The 23,310-nt window shown below is 38.3% G+C and overlaps 1 protein-coding gene across 1 annotated transcript in view; it reads left to right on the plus strand.

Annotated features, from left to right (window-relative positions):
* Nucleotides 1-22,768, plus strand: part of lrrc4cb (leucine rich repeat containing 4C, genome duplicate b) — a 33,493-nt gene extending 10,725 nt beyond the window's left edge. Inside the window, exon 2 of the mRNA XM_046032933.1 lies at nucleotides 20,571-22,768. Within this exon, the coding sequence (XP_045888889.1) occupies nucleotides 20,598-22,493 (1,896 nt within the window). The 5' untranslated portion in view covers nucleotides 20,571-20,597 and the 3' untranslated portion in view covers nucleotides 22,494-22,768. The remainder of the gene's footprint in view (nucleotides 1-20,570) is intronic.
* Nucleotides 22,769-23,310: the final 542 nt, after the last annotated feature.

A 23,310-nucleotide genomic window follows, 5' to 3' on the forward strand; every position in this document is an offset into this window, starting at 1 on the left:
AAAAAAAGTGTGTACATCCCATATTCCCCCCCCCCCCCCAAAAAAAAAAAACAAAAACAAAAAAACCCCCGAATACTGTCACTGTCAGCCATGATAAATACAGTCTGCTCAGTGTTGCTGGAAATTACTTTTGACTTCAGTCAACAATCAAATTAAAAAGCACCTCATTAGCCTAATGGGAATATACAGTAATTTTTGTGATTACAGTGTGGTTGGTCAATTACTGTAATGGTGTGGATTTATAGCACATGAAGTGATCAGAGTGTTTTACACTACAGTGAGTCTTACGTTGTCCTGAGTTGATCCCTAAACTGAAGGCCACAATCACAATTTAATTATTTGTATGCCTGAAATCTATTTGAACAGATCCTTTGTCTAAAATTGACTGTAAATCAGATAGATCAAATGTGGTTACTGACCAAAATTTGATATTCCTATTATAACTTATAATGTGAAGGTACTCATTACATTTATTCATTTAGCTGATTCTTCAAGATTCTCCTTTTCAAACATGATACAAGTGATAAAAGAAGCAAAAATTGCACCAATATCACAACAGGAACTTTGAGTCACCTCAACTGTTATGTGTTGATGTACTGTAATGGTTTGTTTTCCTCAGAGTGGATCCATGCCAGCATGTCCCAATTTTGTCTCACTAATGGTGATCAATAGGCATTAGCTTGAGACAAGTGTTTTGTCAAGTAGGTTGTTCAGTGAATGATTGGCAGCTCTTTGCTTCTCTGCTTCACTCTGACATCAAAATGAACCCTTCCTCCACCTGTCTGAGCGAACACATTTCTCAACCTGAACATACCACTCCCTGGGCTGTCATTGCTCTCTTCCTATGTTTTTCCCCCAAAAAACAAAACATTGTCGCTGTTTTGGAGCTCTGAATTGATCCATCAAAATGTGTTTTTGGATCAATCTGAGGTAGAAAAAAAGGCCCACTGTCACCTCAAAGCAACGAGATCCTGGGATTGAACCTTGGACCTGGTCCTTACAGTTTTCAGTTTGCATGATGTCATTATGTTTACCCAAGTTTCCTCCCAAACCAAAACTCATGTTTCAAATATCTTTGCCCTTTAACAAGGCACTAAACTTGGAACTGCAGGTTTCCCCAGGGCACTAGCTTCTGACTAACGACTGCTCTTAAATAAATCAGATAAATCAAAGGAGGGATTTCCCCACTGACATTTATAAAGTTTAACTTTACTCCAAATCTGTAAGACCTACTGACTTTCAAGAGTAGGGTCAGGGTTTGATTGAATCTATCTATTCAACCTCAAGCTACAACCTGGAAATGAGATGAGTAGCAGACTATATGAAATTTTATTTGAAATAACATTGATGCAACAATTATAGCTTACTTACTTACACCTTAATTTTAAGGAGATACATTATACAGGAAGTCCTGATTCATAATTAAAAGCTTAAAATGTCCATGTGATATTTAGTTTAAACACGACGTGAGTAGCTTGATCATCACAGGAGTCACCATTTTATTGTTGTTGTTGAACTACAAAAACACACAATCCACTTACGATGGTGTCACAGATTGAACCCCCACCCCCACCCCACACACACATATTACCTTTAGCTCGTTACTGACACTTTCTGATCAGTGCTGACTAAAATGAGCCATTACCTAAATATTTAGTACACTGCTCTTTGCTAATAAGAGAGAACGGTTCAATAAGACATCCTAAGGTTAACAAATCTGGCTATTTTGCCAATCAGACTACAATCAGAAGTGGAACTGCCTTCTGGAACTCAACCCTGCTGCAAGTTGCATCATTACAAATGCAGAATTTGCTGACTTGTCTGATAATAATAATTATTTGTCTATAATGACAGTCCTAATCTGGATTGATTGCATATTCCTTTGCTTATTGCCTTTGTCTAATTTGACACATTCTGATAGAAAGAAATTAACATTAATATGTGTGTGCTAAAGTTTGCTCCAGTCTGTTCTCTCCTCTGAAGGTTCATCTTGTTATTTGTTGAGGCTGAGCTGGTCTCAGTAGGTGTCTTTTTGACTTAAATCTTGCAGCAAAAACCAAGACTGCAAGACATTATATGGCTTTGTATAGATAGATCCAAATACTGCCTCTGAATAACATGATAGTTTCTAATAAATTGCAAATAAATCGAAACTGTATTGATTTTCCTTTGACACATCTGTTGCACTTACAGTACAGGAGTCAGACTGCAATGACATAGTGGTGTAGAAAAACATTCACTTTTGTTATTTCACCAGCAAGACCTCACAAAACATACAAGCTGTCAGTACCGCAGCACTGGGCATACATTTTCATGACAGACCAGTATAGAGTGTATAGTATAGACTCCAGGGCGGAGATCCTGGGACGGTAAGAGTGGATGAGTCCCCTCTGACATGAAATTGTCCCCCCAATAAATTATTTATGAATAAATGACGTAATTAAAAATATATATTTAATAAAAGCTGATGCCACTTTTTATAAGTAATTCACACAAAAACACTTTTGGAACTTTTGTAGCATGTGAGGTATGTCTTCAGTGAGTCTAGTGGCTGGTGACAGCTAGGACCATAGGCTTGCACCACTGTGACAGTTATACTCTACTAGTAAGTAGTGTTGTTCAAACAAAGATAAAGTCTATCCATGAACAGCATAAAAGTTTTAAACCAGATAGTAACCAGATAGTGTTTACCGCCTTAAGTTAATTAACTTATCCCCAGCCAGATCCATATTTAGATTAGATCCATATTTTATTTATTTTGTTGCACCACAGACAGCTTAGTCTGCCACCTACTGGTGAGTGTAATAAATCTGCAACTGAATTTATTTATTTTTTTAAAAGTATTTCATTAAAGACAATGTTAACACAAAAGGATCTGGGCAGGAAGTATATGTTTTAGGTGCCACACCGTTTCCATCCCTTTTTGCAACATCTAGCAAGTGTCAAACTGTATTATTTTACGCAGATGTATAATTACAGAAATATATATAGTGGTTGCCTATTCATTTGCATCTCTCTATTCAGTAATACTGAATTGTGACGTAAGACAGGATGAACTGGAATTTGCACAACAAAGACCTGATCCATCAGTACCTTGGAAGGCAGAGAATGGGGCAGTGGACTTATAATTTGATTGTCAAAATCTTGTGGGCTCTTTCCTCTGCTTTCCCCGCATAGTGTTCAAGGTTAATTGTCATAATGTCAGGCCAATCTACCACCAAGGCATGAGGGAGAGGCCAAGAGTAGAATCTCCACACCAGAATTTAATTTTATTAAGATGATTGTGCATTCAAGCAATATTTCCCATTATGCATTGATTCTTCAGTGAAGGATACTGTCAGGCAGCATAGAGTAGCTCTAATTTTCTGCATAAGTTACTGCTTGTCCTCTCTTCTCACTGACAAAACAGTAAAACCAATGCAACACATTTACTGTAAAAGTAAGTGCAAATAAAAGGTAGTATGAAATGTCCTCTGAACCGTATCCGAATCTTAGACTCTCGGCTATGAGATTAACTAAGGTGTTTGGCATTGCAAAGGCGCTGGAGATAGATGCAGGCCATCCCAGGCACCCGCATGTTAGCATGTCTCAGCCGTTAAGACGATTGCTTGTGTAATGCCATCTGTATTCAGGGGATGAACACCCACTTTTACACCAGGGCAAAGAAAAAGAAGCAACAGTGCAACATCTGTCGTTTTCCCTCTATCTTCCCTTCACTCATCCGCCAGTCACTTTCATCCACTTAAATTGTGACACATGACCAGATATGTTAAACACAGGAACAATTCACTCTTCAGAATTAGGGAAAAATGCGTTTGTGAACATGGAACATGAACTGCTACAAAACGGAACAACAATTGGCTGTTGTAAGACAAAAAATGATTTGTTCCTCCATCTTGATGGAGTGAGTTCTGACGCATAAAACAAAAAACACTATATAGATACTAAATAAAGAATGCTAGATTCAACTCAGGGTTGCACAGGATTTCATTCCTTACATGCTGCCATATGTATGCAAACATATGGTGGTAAAAAAGGCAGCAAATTAACCATCTTCTGGTGATGTAGAGCGTAGATGTGCCAAAATCCCACAAAACAGTAGTAAAAGAGAAACAATTGTTTTATGTATTAAATATTTTTTGTTTGAAGTTGTCAAAGCAGTTGTTGTCCATGCTTACATAATATTATGAACTTGGTGTTAGCTACAGTTAGTTGGGTTGTCAGCAGCTCAATGGGACATGCAGTTGGGATGGCTGTAAAGTACGTAATCAGCAGCTTTTTTCTTAGTAAAAGTATTGAAACAGTAATGACTTGTACACCAACAGAAGAGCAGTGAACAATGTTGTGTTTTTATTGACAACTCATTGGAAATGCTGTATCATGTCACTAAAAGGCTCTGAGATCCTACCCTCTTGTTTGATTTTCTCTTGACCTTCTCTATTATCACATCATCAGACCCAAGATGAAGATTCTCTGTCTGACAGTCAGATCTTCGCTCCAGAACAATTTGTAAGGAACAGAATTGCCCATTTTGGAGCGCATGTACACACACACACATACACACACACACACAGCCTCAGAACAAGCACAAAAAACTGCAGTTTCTCTGCTGTTCTTCAGGTCCAGCAGTGGTGGTGATTTCATTAATTAGTGAAGGTTGGATACAGTTCAGGAGTTGGAAAGATATGACAACAATCATCACTTTATAGTAAACGGTCCGTTATGCAGATCTTCATTATACTGTCATGCACAAACTGCTGTTGTTCCTGTATAAAGGAATTGTTCACACAGTATCTGTGTTATCTGTGCTAAATGGGCACAAGAGGCATAAGATGTAATGCTGTAAAATACAGCTTTCTGTTGACACAGCAGTCACTCACTGCTGTTTAGGGGACACTTGGAGTGTCTAGATGTGATGAGATTTTTTTTCATTATATTTTGGCAAGTAGCTTTGGTGATAAATGATCATTACTTTGTCCAAAAAAGGGACCAGTCTGTTTTGTTCCTCTTTGTCTCCTTTCATCCTTAAGTGCTTGTCATCTTTGGAAGACTACGTTTGGTTTGCAGCCAGTTATTTCCATGTTTAGCAATTTCTGTACCCTTTTCCTTACATTTGTCTTTGTGCACTTTGATTGTCTGTAGGTGGCATAATTTTTTGTGTTTGTTGTTCACATGGCTCTTAGTGCTCATGCTAACTGCCCAGGTCTTCCTCTGTTAATTCCAAACAAGCTGCTGTTGCTGCCACAAGAAAGGAACATAATTTTCTGTGAGAGGTAAAGAGGAGCTTTAATTTCCACAAGATTTACTAGAAACACTGAGTAATAATAATAATAATAATAATAATTATCGTTATTTATAGAGCACTTTTAAAACCAACGTTACAAAGTGCATAACATGAAGCAGTTATAACATGAAAACATGTAAAACAATACAAGAAACAAAAGTCACTTCAAAATATACGTCAAATAAAATCATCTAAAATCCGGGAATGCTCTTCGATAAAAGTATGTTTTAACAAGGGATTTAAAAGAGTTTACTGATTCAGCCGACCTAATTTCCTCGGGTAGATTGTTCCAGAGCCTCGGTGCCCTAACTGCAAAGGCTCTGTCCCCTGTCAATTTCAGCCCGGGCTCTGGGACAAATAAAAGCCCCTTACCCGAAGATCTCAAGTTACAAGCTGGTATGTAGGGTACTGGTAGGTCAGCGATATAGCAAGGTGCCAGACCATGTAAAGCCTTAAATGTAATCAGTAAAATCTTAAAATCAATTCTGGGAGCCAATGTAACGAGGCCAAAACAGGAGTGATATGATCATGTTTCCTAGTTCTACTTAAAAGCCTGGCAGCTGAATTCTGAACATACTGTAGCCGATCAGTAGATTTTTGATTCAGGCAGGTAAAGAGACTGTTACAGTAGTCTAAACGTGAAGAAATAAAAGCATGGTAACATGGTAGCATGGTAAATGGTCTCAGTCTCTTTAAAAGTTAAAAAAGGTCAGATTTTAGAAATGTTTCTAAGATGATTGCACCAGCTTTGTGGTGTGCAGCTCAAAACCTAAATCACTGTCAAACCAGACACCAAGATTCCTTCCCACTGGTACTTAGAACAGCAAATGTAATGTAGTGGTCTAAGTTAATAATCAGAAGCTGTTATTGACTTTATTGTATACTGCTTTTGTGATAAAAAGTGAGTAACTTGTAGATAAACATACATTTGTGCATATTGTTTAAATTATTTCACTGTCTTAATGGGGCTTGTTGCACATCGGTATTCTGGCAGGGCTCTGGATTGATTCTCGTACACGATCGCTCTTATTTCATAAATGAGAAGCCTGAATAATGTCTGCCTCACACACACACACACACACACACACACACACAGGCTACCCTGGGGAAGAGTTTTGACTGTAGTCAACAGATAATAATAATAAAAAAGAAGCTGGAGGTTATAGCCATTGATCTGAACAACCTGCCAGAGAGACAATTAGTCTGTTGGTTATAAACAGGCACATCACAGACAGACACACACACACACACACACTGCATGATCATTTTGACTCCAACCTTTACCTTCTGTTGGAACAAGGCCAAAACGGGCAACTTTGTTGTTCAAATATATTTCAAACAAGCTCCTCTTTTTTCCCCACAGGCTGAGCAGGGAGATGATCAGCACACCATATTTTAGATAGCTATTAATTGACATGACATTATTTTCGTCTCTTAGGGTGTTACAGCACATACTGTCTGAATTAAATACATCATTCAATAAAACAGTATGCAGATATTTACATATTATAGAGAAATATATTTCTCCATAATATGTAAATGTCTTGACATTGACAATGCTGATACTTGTTCTTCTTAGAGATTTCCTCTCATATACTGTATAATAAATAGGCTGGTTAGTTTGTCATTTATAGGTCATGATGCACATTAGCATATTATTATTTTTGATTCATTCCCTTGTTTGAAAGATCTCACCGCATGTACACACAGCACGAGAAGAGTCCTGACAGCAAGTTGAACACTTTAAACATGTAAACATGATTTTAAAAAACTGTAAAGCAGTAGTACCGAAAAGCAGCCCTCTTAAAAACTGTACATAGAAAACCAGTCTATCATAGCGCTTTCCATTTTGGAGCAGGCCCTGATTTTAATTACTATACATGGTGAATTAGCTAATGAATAATGAATGGATTCCTCACACTAAGTGCTCTGACTGCTAATGCACTAGCAATTCTCTCACTCTAGAACCCCTTCACCCACTGCTTTCTGATTCTTTCTTTTTTTAGCCCCCTCTCCAAGTCTGATTCACACACACAATTTCTTTCCACCTCTTCTTTCCTCACTCGCACTGAGATTTGATTAGATTTTCCTCTGTAAGGAATTATTTAGCGATGAGAGTAGAGAATGAGACTGAGACAGAGAACAGCTCCGGGATAGAGGGAGACAGATAGTAGTTCTCAGGGGAATGAGGGAAAGGAGAAAGGTGCTTCGAGGAAAAAGCTGGAGGATTAAGGTGCAGTAGAGCTGCATACATGCCGAGAGAGACAGAAAAAAACAATGTACTCTATGTGCTCACTGCGCATAACTTCAAAAAAAGATTTTTTTATTTAAATGTACAAATATAGGAACATATATGAAATACCGAATTATACAAGATGGGGCTTATGTGTTTTATCCTGCTAGCCAGCTCAGGTGAACGTGTAAACTCCAGACACATAGGTTCTGTGTGGATTTCTTTTTACATACTATCCCTCAGCATCAATTTGTGCTCCAGTTTCCTCCTACAGTCCAAAGACACGCTGGTTAGGTGAAGTGCAGACTCTAAAGTGCCTGTATGTGTGAATGTGAGTGTCTCTCTATATGTGTTAACAATAATAGACTGGCAACCAGGGTGGTTCTCACCCAGTGCATGATTGGACCCTAGTCCCCTGGAACTGAAGACAACAAGTGATCAATTTGTTGACAATATAGCTGTAAATGATATTATTTTCAATTATTTAAAGCTGCTTTAATATATATTTTTAAATTAATAACTCAAATGACTATGTGTGATGTGACAGGTGTCACTCATGGGGATGAAATCTCAGAGAATTGTCACTTCAGTATACTCTCAGCTCTACAGAACTTTTCAGGATCTTTCAGCTCATTGTTTTGGTTTTTCCCACCCACAACGTTGCTGTCTTGGTTCATTCTCGCCGCTTTCTTCAATGCTGTTTTCAACCACAAGCTGATGTCGGCAAAATAGTTCCAAAAACACACTGTCCACACTGTGTCTCAGGTGTTGGTGGGGACCAAAAACATTGCTAAAGGGTGAGTGAATGTTGGATTTATGTTCATCAGTTGTCCAGAAACACAACTCCAAATAAATGCTAGGGTTGCTAAATAAATTAAACAACTTAAAAAATCTGATAATATGTCAGTGATGTTCCACATCCAAATTTGGTGATTTTCAGATAAGTTAAAAGACGGCATGCCCCTTTATGGGCTGAGACACATCTCCTCCTTCTATAATCTACAATCCAAATGGTTTATCTTAAAAATGCAGTAGACATATTGCTTATGGTAGATAATAACTTTTCTATTTTCATATCTTGGGTTAGACCTGAAATAATCATACAGAAAAATAATAAAAAAAAAAATTTGTTTAAACATTTCCAACCAAGAAGTTATCAATATAGGATTGGCTTCCCTTATGTTTAGCATTAAACAGCCATAAACATAATCTTTACATATTTACAAACCTGTAGCTCGCATGTTCTTTACAACTAGTATCAGTTTGAAATTGCATTCTTAAAACCAACAAAGAATTTGCATAATGTCCCATGCATCATCATATATAGGTATGACAACCTAAACAGCTGACATTAGCTTTAGCCAAAAATAAAAATAAATAATGGATGCTTTAAAGTGCACATTTGTGAACAAATACAATACATGGCTTGGTCTCAAGAAAGCTACAAGCAAGGGGAGAAAAACAAGCTACCTCAGATGAACAATAATCAGCACCACAGTGGCTGGGCAGCTCTATGTCAGGCTAACAGATTAAACATATACTTTACACACGTGTAAATATAAACCAGGGTAATGTTAATTTGGGATTAAAGCCCAAGGTTAACAGGATAAAAGAGATGTACTCTGACATGATGTTTGGACAGTAGAGCATTGGATTTATGCAGATTAACAACAGCAGTGTGATTAAATATGTGTCTTTTTATATACAATGGCATTAACATATCAACATAATCTTCAATCATAATACTGAGTAGCAGGCCCAGTTATGTATGTAGACTTTACAGTATGGCTATATAATACATCACAAAACTATGAGTACTATGAAGACATGCAAAATTTTAAAAGTTAACAAGAATATCTTACAGTTGCATTGTAGAGAAGAGATTGTTACAGGAGCTGTGGTAAAAGTTGTTTCCCCCATAAAATGTCTCCTCCTACAGTGTGTTGTGCCATAATTGCATCAGAAAAACACATTTACATCTTCACATATTAAATTAATTTAGCCATCTTTTGAAATTTTTTTTAAACATTTATTAAGATTTCAAAGAATGGAAGGTGCATATTGAATGTCATACTCTTCACTGAACAGATATCACATGAGGTTGTGATTTATTATATTATGCAACACATTACTTTGGTTGTCAAAGTGTCAAATAAAATACACAAAATAGAAACAACAAACACCAAGGACAAACAAGGACAAACCAACAGGGAAACACATTTTTGGGGGGATACAAATTTTGGCAGAGCACCAGTGCTTAACAGCTTATTAGCATGCCAGCTGAGACTTCTCACCATGAACAAATAATGAAAGAAAAACAAGATGGACTACCTACTGTATGCTGTCAACACTGGCTACACACAATCAATCAGCCATCAGCAGTGAGAAAACTAACACAATCCCTCACCTAGCACAACCACAGCAAGTCTGCTCAGCAGCTGGCTTGCTAGACACTAAGACAACACTTTGTCCACTGCCACCAAAATAAGAGGTAATGATCAGCATCGTCAATGTGCAATACAAAGTTTTAAAAAAGGCACAAAATGGTTGCGCAAACAAATGAATGCAAACAAACAAATGCAAACAAAATGTAGGCCTACCAAATGACCTTGCATAAGCAGAACAATAATATGGCTCATGGTGATGATTTGTGATCCTCTTGGTAGATCTGAGCCTTTATGAGACTCTGTGTATACAGTGTACATCCATCTTTTACAAAATTGTTGACTGCCACTAATTGCATTTCCCCCGCTTTGATTTCTGAATGACTTAAGACGGTCTCCCACCAAGCGTCATGCATTCGCTGCTAAATTATCAAAGCAGATTAACAGAGTGAAAAGAAAAGAGGAAGGAGCAGAGGAGAGGGGGGAAAAATCAAAATCACACAACTGAGAAAATGTCTGCTCTACAGCTTTCATTTATTGAGTCCAAATATATTCGATGGTGGTTATTTTTAAACAGACCTTAATCCTCTGCTCACCCTTCATCGTGAGGTAGATAATTATAGTAATCTGGTCGAAGTGAATTTCATTTCCTAGCTGTTGGATGGACTAGTTGTTTCATGTAAGGAATTAATAGTGTCCTACAATTTTGACAGATGACAACACATATGCAACATGGAACATTGCTCGGATCCACTTTTGCAATACTGAGATACTAATTAGCACTGGTGGCACAAGATACCAATACAACATGGCACATGGCAGGGGTGTACTTTAAGAAGAATAGTTGAGAAGTACCCATTGTTCTTTTTGTTCTATATAGAGGACAATGTGAATAGATTGCCTTCGAAGTAGGACAACCTAATAGCGCTCTCCTAATATTCACTTCAAATAAAAATCTACCCTCTACTTCTAGAAGCTTTGTGTCTTATGTTGGGAATGTCTTTTGAAGATATTCTAAATAGGAGAGAGTTAAGAGCCTCCCATTGTAACCACACAGGAAAGCTTGTGGTGTACACGCCATTCTTGCCCTGCCCTTGAGCAATTCAGTGATTCCCCACTGACTTGCTGCACAGCTCCAGGAGCGCTCTATGTGAAAACGACCCTACACTCTGACCTCCCTGGAGGGAGCAAAGTGAAAAGAGTGTCACTGGAGGGATCAATAGAATTATCACTTTATTATCACTTTATTCAAGTCAGTTCAGCAATTTGGGAAAGAAAGGTTTAGCTTTTACTGTATTTAAACCTTGACCAAGATATGCAGGCTTCTAGTGCATGTACAGTATGTGTGTTAATATCACAGCCAAAGTTGGTGATTATCGATGTTTGTCACAGTAAAGACTATAATATTTGTGCTTTTGGAGAATATGAAGAAACTATCTCTTTGTGCTCTATGACAAACCATAATGGCAAAGACATTTTTTCACAGCATTTAAATTTTTTTAGTGCAATATTTAATGCATAAACAGCCTACTCACTGGTGCACATTATATGCTCTTTATGGAGGCATAACTAGATGATTGGATTGTACGTGCTTTTTAGACTATATAGGCCATTTCATATGGTGAAGCCCATTAACTATACAGAAACTATGTCCACGCAGCTTACATCATTTTAAATACTCCAAAAATTATAATGAATGGTAGAGCCTGGCCTCAGAGTGGATACAGATCTGAACCCAACTAGACGTCTCAGCCCTTGTAATCCATCACTGTTGCATTGGAACAGTAACTAAATTTTGAAAGAAGTTTACCATCACATATTAATGCTTACAGTGAGTAATATGATGTGTTGCTAAGGCTAGTCAGGAGGAGCATCTTGCGTCTGTTTGTCTCGATGATTTTTAAATTTTTCCTCTCCAAAATATAGTTGTTATTATTAGTTAATACCACTTGCTGCAACATTTTTTGGTTTGTAGATGTGTAAGTGTATACACCCTGTTTTCTAAGACTGCTAGAATATATATGTAATATGTAATAAAGCCAAAAGAGTGAAAACCATTTTATAGTACCTTACTGCTACACCAAGCCAAAGATGTTTTACTTTGCAAAAATGACACAATTTGTGTCACTATAATTATACATTATACATTTAACCTTTTGATTCACACATATAATCTGTTTCAGAAATTGTGCTAATTTTATAAAATTTTGTGTCCGCACTGGGATATGCAAGTACAGTCTTAGCATTGCTCTTATTAGCGAAGTGTTAATGGTTTCTCACATACTGAAAGAATTTCCAATGAGAGACAGTGGGACATTGGTGGGCAGCAATCTTAAATGAAAGAACAAAAGACTGCACCACGTATGGTGCAATCTATTGTCAGTATCCTGCCCCCCAATGTAAACACAACAGCTCCAGAGAGAACTGCCTCCAGCTTCTCCTATTCAGTCAGTTTGCAAACTAGAATGGCTGGAATTCATTGGCAAATAGCTATGACTGAACAGGGGACACTTCAGTGAACTAATTCCTTCGAGCACTCTGAATTTTGTAGAGAGCGGCAACCTGCCAAGACTGGCCATTGAAGCTACATTGATATTGTGTCATTTTTAATGCAACACTGTTGTCTTTTTCAATAATAACAATGAATGTCAGTATTTAGGCCCTCTGGAAGTATTACCGCTACACATAGGCTGCAGGAAGACAGAAATCTAAATGGTTTCTACAAATTGCAAACCAAAATAGTTTTTATCCATGGCTGTGAACATTTGAAATGCACGTGTTATATAATTAAAACACAACTCCCTGGCCCACTTTCTGCAGCTTCTGAACCTGAAAGAAATCACATTCAATATGTTATTAACATTTGGAAAGAGCCAAGTTCCTCCGATGAAGCATAAAATGTAACAAGGGCACTGTGACACTGTGATGTGGAACCTTTTTTAATTAAATATTTCATAATTCATCTTTCAAAAAAAGGCATGTCAAGAGTTCATTCAGAATTATTTTGCTGGCAGTCCTGCGTTGGTCCACAGCTGCATGTTCACCTACTTCACCAATCACACAAATCCTCTACTAAAGCAGTGTTCTGTTTAACTACTATAAGAAGCAGCTTATGAGGTCTGTGCAGCTCATTTTTCTGCCACTGCTGCTGGCTGTGTGTACTCACCTACCTAAACCCAGGATTTGCACTGCATGTGGAGGGAATGTGTTTCCACAGTTTTCTGATCACCAAAACCCAAATGTTCTGTAGTGAGAGCGTAAGTCCATATCTGTGTAACCAATTACAGAGATTGTCCTTGCTGCCTGAGTCATGGTAACATACTTCACTGTGCCATGTTTTCATTTAGTCCAATCAGCCTCAACTCTGCAACGATGCCCTTCACAACCTACAATTGGCCGATCCTGCAGATCTCTTTTTAGGAACGCAGTCACTGGAGCAGATTGGTGGGCTAGACAAGTGACACGCATACTAAGAGCGCCCTCGCATTCAGTCAGCCTGCCACCCAGGGCATCCTGTCTTAATCCCTTTGCAGAGACCAGACAGAGCCTTGGCAGAGTGTATTTCAACATGGAGGTCCCTGCAGATTATTTAGCCCATGCAATTATCATAATGGAGGCAGCATAAGGTAATACGTGAATAGGAATTGAATTATCACTTGAAAGGTGTCTCTTTACCCTCTCACTATCTCTCTTTCCAGTACTGGCACAAGACAGCAACCTCTTCTACTTACCTGAAATTAAGGCACATGACAGACCATACAGAAACTCTATGTTCTACAATGTGGTACTGTTTAACACCATAACACAAGAGGTAATACAAATGCAATTCCTTGAAAAATCATTGCACCCAGGTACACTTGTTTGACACTAGCTGTAGCTACTCAGCATGGTTTAACTCCCCATTTCCAGAATTACAGCCGTGTAATGTCTTAAAACACAAAAATGGATCTTACCACTGTCATGATTTAAAAACAATGAGCTGCAAGTGATGTTCTATTTAAATCTTTACAGAACTTTTTACGAGTAGTTTTATACTCTTAAACCACTCAAACCAGAAGTCATGGCAATTTCAAAGCCATTCAATAGGAAAAAAGCAAATAAAATAGGGCTGTCACAATTCAGTGGCTGATAATAATATTCTATTTCTCATCAGAAGTTTGGACATAATACCATAGCATTTTACCTGATAGTAAATGAAAACGTTCCTATAGGTTTTTGTCCTCACATTGATTGTCTGTCTGACCATAATTCCAGATGGCAGTTTCACTGCTCTCAATTGTGCCTTTCTTTTAATCTAATTTCATTCCATCACAGACTGCATGGAGAAAATGAGACTCGTCATCTAAAATCGTGATGATTTTCAATAATATGATTGTACCATCTGGGAGCGCTGCTGCACTGACGGGATGGCGGAGGTTAAGCTCAGGTCAGAGAGTCAACTGTGCCACCTCTTTTCTCACAGTTCCTGATGCAGTGACCTGGGTTACTGTCTGTTCTCTTTTGTCTGTCAGAGAAACCCTATCTTGTTTGGTAATACATTAGCAGGAATTCAATTTTCAGTATATTTCTTTATACAGTGAGCTGGTTAGACTCTGCCCTCCACGAATGTGCACACGATAAGTGGGTGTGGAAAATGGATGAGTGGATGGATTTTCTATATATTTCTTTATTGGGCTTTGAACTCTCTGAGTATAAACCCTAATTTCACCCTAAACTCAATCAATAATATTTTTATTTCAACATAAAAATCAACTCTCTGTAAAATGAAAGGTTCATGGTGTAAAGTTTTTTTTTTTAGCTCATTGGTTAGAAGTGAATGCACACAGTATTTTCTGTATGATTGTATAATTGATTGTTTAATGCAGCTTTGAAATGAAAGGAACTGATAGAGCTTATAAAATTCAATTACATGTTTATATTACAATGTTTTATTGAACTGTCCAAAATAACTAAAAATTGCTTAAAATGTTGTACATGGAATTTAAAAACATCTGGCTCTTCTCATCTGGATCAAGTTTAAGCAACTCAGTAAACACTTTTGGTCAGCTTTATTAAATCTGGAGTGTCCCTGCAGGTGTCATAGCATCCTATACCCAATAGCTGAGATCCATCCCACCTTTTCACTAACACCCTTGGCAGCCATCCATTTGTGAAGCACTTTATCTCCATACAGACAAGAGAAACCTCACATTCTATGTTTGCAGCCGTCTTTCCGCAAGATGTTGTAGAATGTTTCACAGATTGTATCTCCCGTACATTCAGGATGTTACATTGAATCCACTGAAAATTAAATATTGTGGCTCCAGAGAGTTGTATTTCAGAATCTTTCCAGGATTCTAAAGTTATTTTTATTACTCTGCAAATTAAATATTGTTGCTGCTGTCAGTTGTACTTTGAATGATCAGATTAAAGACACGTAAATTATTCAAATTTGGTTTCATTCAGAGAAATTATGATTTCTCCATTCCTATTTGGGCATCTCACTAAGTAAAGTAATATTCCACACAGGGTGTAGCTAAAGAAATAATCACCAAAATGTGGTTTGGATCATTCCTTTTTTGTGTGTGCCTGAAACTACAGTGCATTGCAGCAGTGACCTATAATTCTTTTCACAGAGGAGACCAGAGCAAAGAGAGGCTACATTGCCAACACACCTTGTTTAAAACACTCACTAAATGTGACTAGTGCTAAGTCTTTTGTTTCAAAACATCACTCCTGCAACAACTGGACCAACCAAATGATATGATAAAAATAAGGCAAATAACAATATACAGCAGGCGTTAACAGCTAGAGGAAATGACAATGTGATTATACCACTGTAAACATGACAATATACCAAGTATTATGATGCACAGCTGCAGTAAAGCCAGTACTCTAAACAACCTGAACTTATCCTAGTTACAGGCATAGATATTGTTTAAAATTGGCTGCAGCAAGCAAGCCAGTCACAATACAAAAAAAATTTATGTTGGATAACACCATCCCAAGAGAATGAAAAATGTTCAAAAAAATTATTTTGTTGTTCTGACAATCATCCGGTCAACGAAAGGTCCATCATTTCTGTTGCTGTTAAAAGAATAGAATTTGGCTGATAAGTCAGCAGCACCCAACAGCCACCTAGATTTATTTCCCTAACACCAGCACTCTGCGTACTGAGGCCAAGATGGGGGAGGGGAATTTGCCTTTTTTTTTCAGGTGGAGCAGAGCCGAAGAGTGAAGCACTCTCAGTCTGTATGTCAGAATGAGACAGCAGCAGTGGTGGCCTCTAGTTATGATGGGCCCAGTGCAAGATATATCCTTAGAGACATACGCAAACAAGCATAGAAACATCCACACACACTGCAACAAAGAGGTTTATTTTTTACTGTTTGGAGTGTATGGAGTCTTCACCTTAACAACACAGAGACAAGTAAACAGTGTTTACTCGGTTTAATCTGCTGCATCTGATCTATAAAACCTTTTTTGTTTTGTCTTGTTTTAGAGGCCAGGGTGATATATTCAAATGATGTCTTTTAACAACCAGTGGTCCAAAACCCAAAGATATTCAGTTTCTATCATTTGTGACAAAGAAAATGACAAAGAAAATGTGACAACAAATCCTCACTTTTGAGAAGGTGGAACTGAGAAGTAGCAAAATAGGTGCTAATTTTCAACGACTCCTTGAATAAGTGTTGAAGCTCTATTTTCATTTTCTCTAGACCATTTACAAAAATAATGCTGGCACTATTCTGTTGTTGTTTTTTTTGTACTTTTTTACTTTGATATAGCTTGTTCCTCTGTGCTATAGAGCTCAACTATTAAATGAGCCACAGCGTTGCACTGGGTGACATGCTTCTTCATTTCAGTGAACACTGGTTGTTTATTTTGAGTCAATTACTCACTCGTGCACCAAATGTGTATTAATCTGCAGCCAAAAATAGTTCCCCACAAATGCATTAAGTTAACTACAGTTCACACAGTTTTAGGATAGTACAGAGCCCTTTTCACAATAGGGAACTATGCATTTTGTGACCTGTTTTGAAAGATTGTGTTCTCTAGTAATGATGGGGTTTAGGCCGACTGCAACAGACACAGTAGGAAATTCAAAAAGTATTGAGAGATGAATAAACTCTAGGTTGTTTTTGTTTTTTTGCTGGGATTTGTTGTAAAAACAAAAATTGGAGAATATTACCAGCCTCATCTTAGTCTCTTGTATTATGTTGTTTGTTAGGTCGCTTAGGTCCTTTTTTATTGTATTGAATGTAAACTAATATATTCATTAGCACTCAAATTTGTGTCATATTTTCAAACACTGGCACAAAACAAACCTGTTATCCATCTGTATCTCCTAGGCACATTGTCTGTACACAGGTCTTGTAAAACGCAGATGCCCTGTGAGGTTACAACATCAGCACAAACGAGGTTAAAAACAAGACATGCAACAAACGTATGCAAATGTAATGAATCAGTAATGTGTTGAATGAATTAGCAAGATGATCATCAGACAGCCCTCTATGTGGCCACGGGCTTCTTTCTCAATCGTGATGAGAGACTTGCCAGATTTCATATCACTTCATGTTTTACCCAATCTATCAATTTCACTCACAGCAAATGGCAAATGTTTAGTAATTATCAAATAAACTGTGTTTCTATGATTTTTTTCTCCTCCCAAATAGTACAATAGAGTATGAGACGAATAAACATGTTTTTCATGTTCTTTCCATTGACTTTTGCTGTTATAATATACAATTCCATTTAAGGCAGGGAATGAAAACATTTGGTTTTTGGGGATGTAGGCGTTGATAAACTCAGTATTAGAATCTCATGCCACACATTAGCGATTAGCATTCTAACTGCTGAACATGTGCCTTTTCTGTCTGAAAAGTGCAAATTGAAATGTTTTTTTTTTTGTCACTTGTGATTCCTTGATTGGTAGACACTAAGTTATTTAGGCTTTTGCATCTTAGACTGCCAAGCTTGCTTCCCTGGTGTTTAGGGAATGTCCAAGCCAACACATTTCGCTAGTTGGAGCAGAATGTTGTTGCTTGCAGTGCACATCACCGACAAGACTCTAATCATCTGACATTGTAATTTAAGTGCTCTGAAATACTCTGCTTTATATTACTCTCCTTACTCTGCACACCCTGATTGCAACATATGTTACCCTAGCACTTTCCCAACAAACTCATTATAACAAATGAATTTGGCAAATCACAGTGGTGTCAGACATAATGTCAATGGCTGCTGGTGCAGAAGCAGAAAAGTAAGGGTGGGTGGGTTTTTATGTTGCTGGCAGGATTTTAGATGTAAGCTGCTACTGCTTTCTGTGGCTATGAATACATGTAGAGTGTGCCTAGATGAAATTAATCCACACAGTGTTACACCAACAAAGGAAGGGAGGATGTTTGAAGCAAATTTGTTTTTGCAATATATGTGCCATCCCTTTATGTAATGAGGCATTCTGTTCTGATAACATTTATTGAGATAAAATGTTTTATGAAGAGTGCATGTGGCCAAAGCTATAATTACTCTATAAGTGGTAGATTAACATGATCATTGCTGAATTTACAGTTTTTCTTTAGGCATTCCAGTAGAAATAGAAACGGAGATGTTTTATTGACAGCTGATAATCTCTATCTGTGTGTTGTCATGTCTGACATTTTCTTCTCTTAGGTGGCAGCGCAGAATTGTTGTAATTCCAGCCAGACAAAATGAGCTCCTGCCAGTGGGAGGCCTCATTCGATCTGATTCCCCAGCAGAGTCTTGTCTCTCTGCAGCTTCTCTACAGCATGGCTGGTGTGGCAGCATGGCTGGTGCAAAAACCAAGCCACATGTAGACTCATTTCTACTCATTAAGTCATTCATCCTTACCGGAGAACATTTCCACCTCAGTTAACAAATTTAACCGTTTAGAAAACACCTGTTATAATATACTTGTTCCGTCTTGCTTGTGGTTTGACGGAAAAAGATTATTAACAGATAACTTGGGTTGGAAGAGTTGGTAAGAGACAAGGAGAATACTTAAATCTGAGAACCCAGGAGGCAAGGTTAATGTTTTTTGCACTTGGCAATGGTGCTTTGCTCTTGGCAAAGGTATTAACTGCAATGAAGAATAGTGTCTGCATCACTTAATAGCACAGTTTGACACAATGCTGTCACATTTTATAATTTTACAGCATATGATATGTTTGATATACAGTAGATATTGATATATTTCTAGGTTACCATCCTTGTGGGATGATGATAATAAGGGGTGATAGCAACACATCGACACTGCTGTGTGGAAGTGGGAGGCACAGGCTGTACTGTATGTGTATAAATGTCTTGGTCTATTTTTATCTTGAGCACACATATTCCTAGACACTTTTGACTCAATGGACTAATCTAATCTAATTTAATCTAATCTAAGATAACTGGGTAACGAGTTTCTTGTTAGTCACTTGATTTGGGAGATAATAAATTCTGCTACTGTATAGTTATGCAAAGACAACACCAGACCTCTTCACACTCTTCACACTATTTGACAGCACTGCAATACTGCTTTTAATAAAAGAAGCATAATTCATGATTTTTGAAACCCCAGGAAATGAACCACAGATAAAATATTGCAAAGGCAATAAACAGGTTATGGAATATTTGAGTAAAAAGTCATTGTTTCATCACTGAATAATATTTATCCATTACTTTGTTAATATATTGTTGTGTTTTACATCAAGATATAAGCCACAGCACAATTACAGGCAAGAGTAGCTGGACTTTGTTTGTCAGAGTATGCATTTCACAGGTTGCATTGCTATTTGCATTTTATCATGGACAGATATTCTATACAAATTTCTCAGTGGCTCTCAGACAGTATTTGTTTGCAACATTGCAGGGCCAGTTTCATCAAGTGTAATGTTTTGGTGTCAATGACGTGTCTTGTCCTGAAAAGGGGTGCCAATGACATCAACAGCTTTTTTAAAAAATGTTCACAATTAAGTCTTTGTGAATTAAATAATTCCAATGAGTAAAGTGCTTACAAAAAATTCCCAGGACCTCCTCGAATGGCAGGCAGATTTTAAGTTATTGTTTTTCATTTTTGGTCTGCAGTGTAGATGCATCAGCTTCTGTGAAGTCTGGAAATCTGGGGCAATCCAGGGTTAGGGAGCTAACAAAAAGCTTATTATATTCCACAGATGGGCAGTATTGACAATTAATTGAAGCTGCTAATTCATATTGCTCTTTCATCATTCTATTCCCATTGTACAATATATACATAGATTAGGGCTGCAAGTAATGATTCTTTTCAATATCTATAAATATGTTTTGATGAATGGTTCAGTTTGACAAAAAAATTTGAAAAATATTATATTATATTATTATAATATTATAACTTCCCAGAGCTCCAAGTTAAATCTTCAAATTGTTTGTTTATCTATTCAATTTCATGATATTCAATTTAAAACATATATAAATGTTACATCATTTAAAATATTCAAAAGCAAGATTTGTTCACATTTCAGAAGCTATTACAACCAGTTGTTTTGTCATTGTCATTTTCTGTTGACCAACTGATCAGTTCAGCACTAAAAGATCTTGTATTGGGCCATTGATATCTATAACTAATTAAAAGATCAGCAATGTATTCCTTGCTACTTTGTGTTTACTAAATATTTTTTCTTCTTTTCTTTCTTTATTCTTCTTTTTGCAGAGAACCCAAACAGCAGATGAACTATGAATGCTGAACACAATGATCTCCTCCCTCCAGCGCCAGACAATGAGAGGTCGTAAGCTGAAGGGGGCGCTGTCAAACCCCCTCTTTGTGCTGCTTTTGGCCCTTCAGATCCTGGTGGTGGCTGGGCTGGTTCGTGCTCAGACCTGCCCTTCTGTCTGCTCATGCAGTAACCAGTTCAGCAAAGTCATATGCACCCGCCGCAGTCTACGGGACGTCCCAGATGGCATTTCCACCAACACTCGCTACCTGAACCTCCAGGACAACCTCATCCAGGTCATCAAGGTGGACAGTTTCAAACATCTGCGCCATCTGGAGATCCTGCAGCTGAGCAAGAACCACATCCGCAGCATTGAAATTGGCGCCTTCAATGGGCTGACCAGTCTCAACACCTTGGAACTCTTTGATAATCGGCTCACGACAATCCCCAATGGAGCATTTGAGTACTTGTCCAAGCTGAAGGAATTGTGGCTACGGAACAACCCCATCGAAAGTATACCATCTTATGCCTTCAACCGGGTCCCCTCACTTCGAAGGCTGGATCTAGGTGAGCTCAAACGTCTCTCCTACATTTCTGATGGAGCCTTTAAGGACTTGAGCAACCTGCGCTACCTGAACCTGGGAATGTGCAACCTCAAGGAGATTCCCAACATCTTACCATTGGTCAGGCTTGAAGAACTAGAAATGTCAGGAAATCAGATCTCTGTTATCAAGCCCAGCTCATTTACAGGATTAGTGAACCTCCAGAAGCTGTGGATGATGCATGCCCAGATCCAAACTATTGAGAGGAATTCCTTTGATGACCTTCAATCACTGGTGGAGCTCAACCTGGCTCACAACAACCTTACCTTTCTACCACATGACCTCTTCACACCGTTGCATCGCCTGGAACGGGTCCACATCCATCATAATCCCTGGAACTGCAACTGTGATATTTTATGGCTCAGCTGGTGGCTGAAGGAGGCAGTACCTGCCAATACCAGCTGCTGTGCCCGTTGCCATACTCCTACAGTCTTTAAAGGTCGCTACATCGGGGAATTGGACCATAGCTACTTCCAGTGTGATGTCCCTGTCATTGTGGAGCCACCCAGTGACTTGAATGTGACAGAAGGAATGGGCGCAGAGCTTAAATGTCGTACAAGCTCGTTGACATCCATCAGCTGGCTTACACCAAATGGCTCTTTGGTGACACACGGGGCTTATAAAGTGCGTTTGTCTGTACTCAATGATGGGACACTGAATTTTACTACTGTCACAATGCAGGACACTGGGACTTACACCTGTATGGTTAGCAACACAGCAGGCAACATTTCTGCCTCTGCTGTACTTAATGTTACTTCTGTGGAAAACAGCGGGGTGACCTATTTTACCACAGTCACCGTTGAGACCATTGAGACCCCGGGGGATGACAGCCAAACGCCACTTCCCCCATTTGGATGGGTGTCATCCTCAACAACAAAAGGTACTCCTGTTTTAACAAGGACAACAGAGCGGACTTACACCATTCCAGTTCTTGATCTGGATGGAGAGGGAGCTCTCAATGGCCTGGATGAGGTGATGAAAACCACCAAGATTATCATTGGCTGCTTCGTGGCCATCACACTTATGGCTGCTGTTCTGCTGGTTATTTTCTACAAGATGAGGAAGCAGCATAACCAGCAAGATCCTGATGGCCCTGCGTCCTCCATGGAGGTCATTACTGTTGAAGAAGAGCTTGCAGGTGTTGCTGCCATGGAGAGACACCTATCTCTGCCCCCTCTGGAGCACTACAACCACTACAACACTTACAAGAGCACTTACCACCACCCTCCTATGCTCAGTACCATACACAGCTCAGCCACACAGGAACCTTTACTGATTCAAGCCTGCTCTAAAGACAATGTACAAGAGACCCAAATCTGATTTTGAATTTGACTAAATATCCAGTATCAGCAGTTTCATACTTGGAGTACAATGGACCAAAACGTGAAGATAAAATAAACAAAATGACATTGACTTGACAGAGTTGATGTCAATAATGGCGATAAATAAGCATTTGGCAAAAGGACGACATATGATACTTTAACAAGTGTCATTACAAAAACAAAGATTATTTATTAAAAGTATGTCTAGTGGCTACATGAAGAAAAACAATTTGTGATAGCTTTTTAGCTCATTTTATTTCTCTCTTTCTCTCTCTCTCTCTCTCTCTCTGTAATACTGCACAAGGGAAAGAATGGTTTCCTAAAAATGAATATATTATATATGATATACAGCTCATGTGAAAACACTGTATAAATTGGCCTTATACTAAAATTAATGCATTGCAATTATTTTAATTCTATTTAATTCTTTGATTTTACCTAATAATATTGTGTTTTGTTGAAGGCCCTTTCTTCATATTTATAAGCACTTATTTGCTATCCAACGAAGGTTAAAGTCAAGGGCAACTGGACTTGGTTGAAGATACTGGAAGACGTTTCGTCCCTGACTGGCAGGGAAACTCAGCTATTTAACCTCAGTGGGGTCATTATCCCGGGTCATCGATACCGCTGGTTCGTTAGTGTTCCTTGTTGCTGTGACGACAGTCGTTACAGTCGTTAAGACTACCTGTGGCCAAGACTGAACGACCATCGTTGGTATCTTCACCTGAGGCCAATAGGTTACGTTTGTTGAGTTTCCTGGGAAGTGATGAAAGGACAGCATTGTAAGTGGGGGATAAGTGGTGGCGTAGACCCCC

This window comes from Micropterus dolomieu, linkage group LG20 (genome assembly GCF_021292245.1).
Source record: "Micropterus dolomieu isolate WLL.071019.BEF.003 ecotype Adirondacks linkage group LG20, ASM2129224v1, whole genome shotgun sequence".
NCBI classification, from domain to species: Eukaryota; Metazoa; Chordata; class Actinopteri; order Centrarchiformes; family Centrarchidae; genus Micropterus; species Micropterus dolomieu.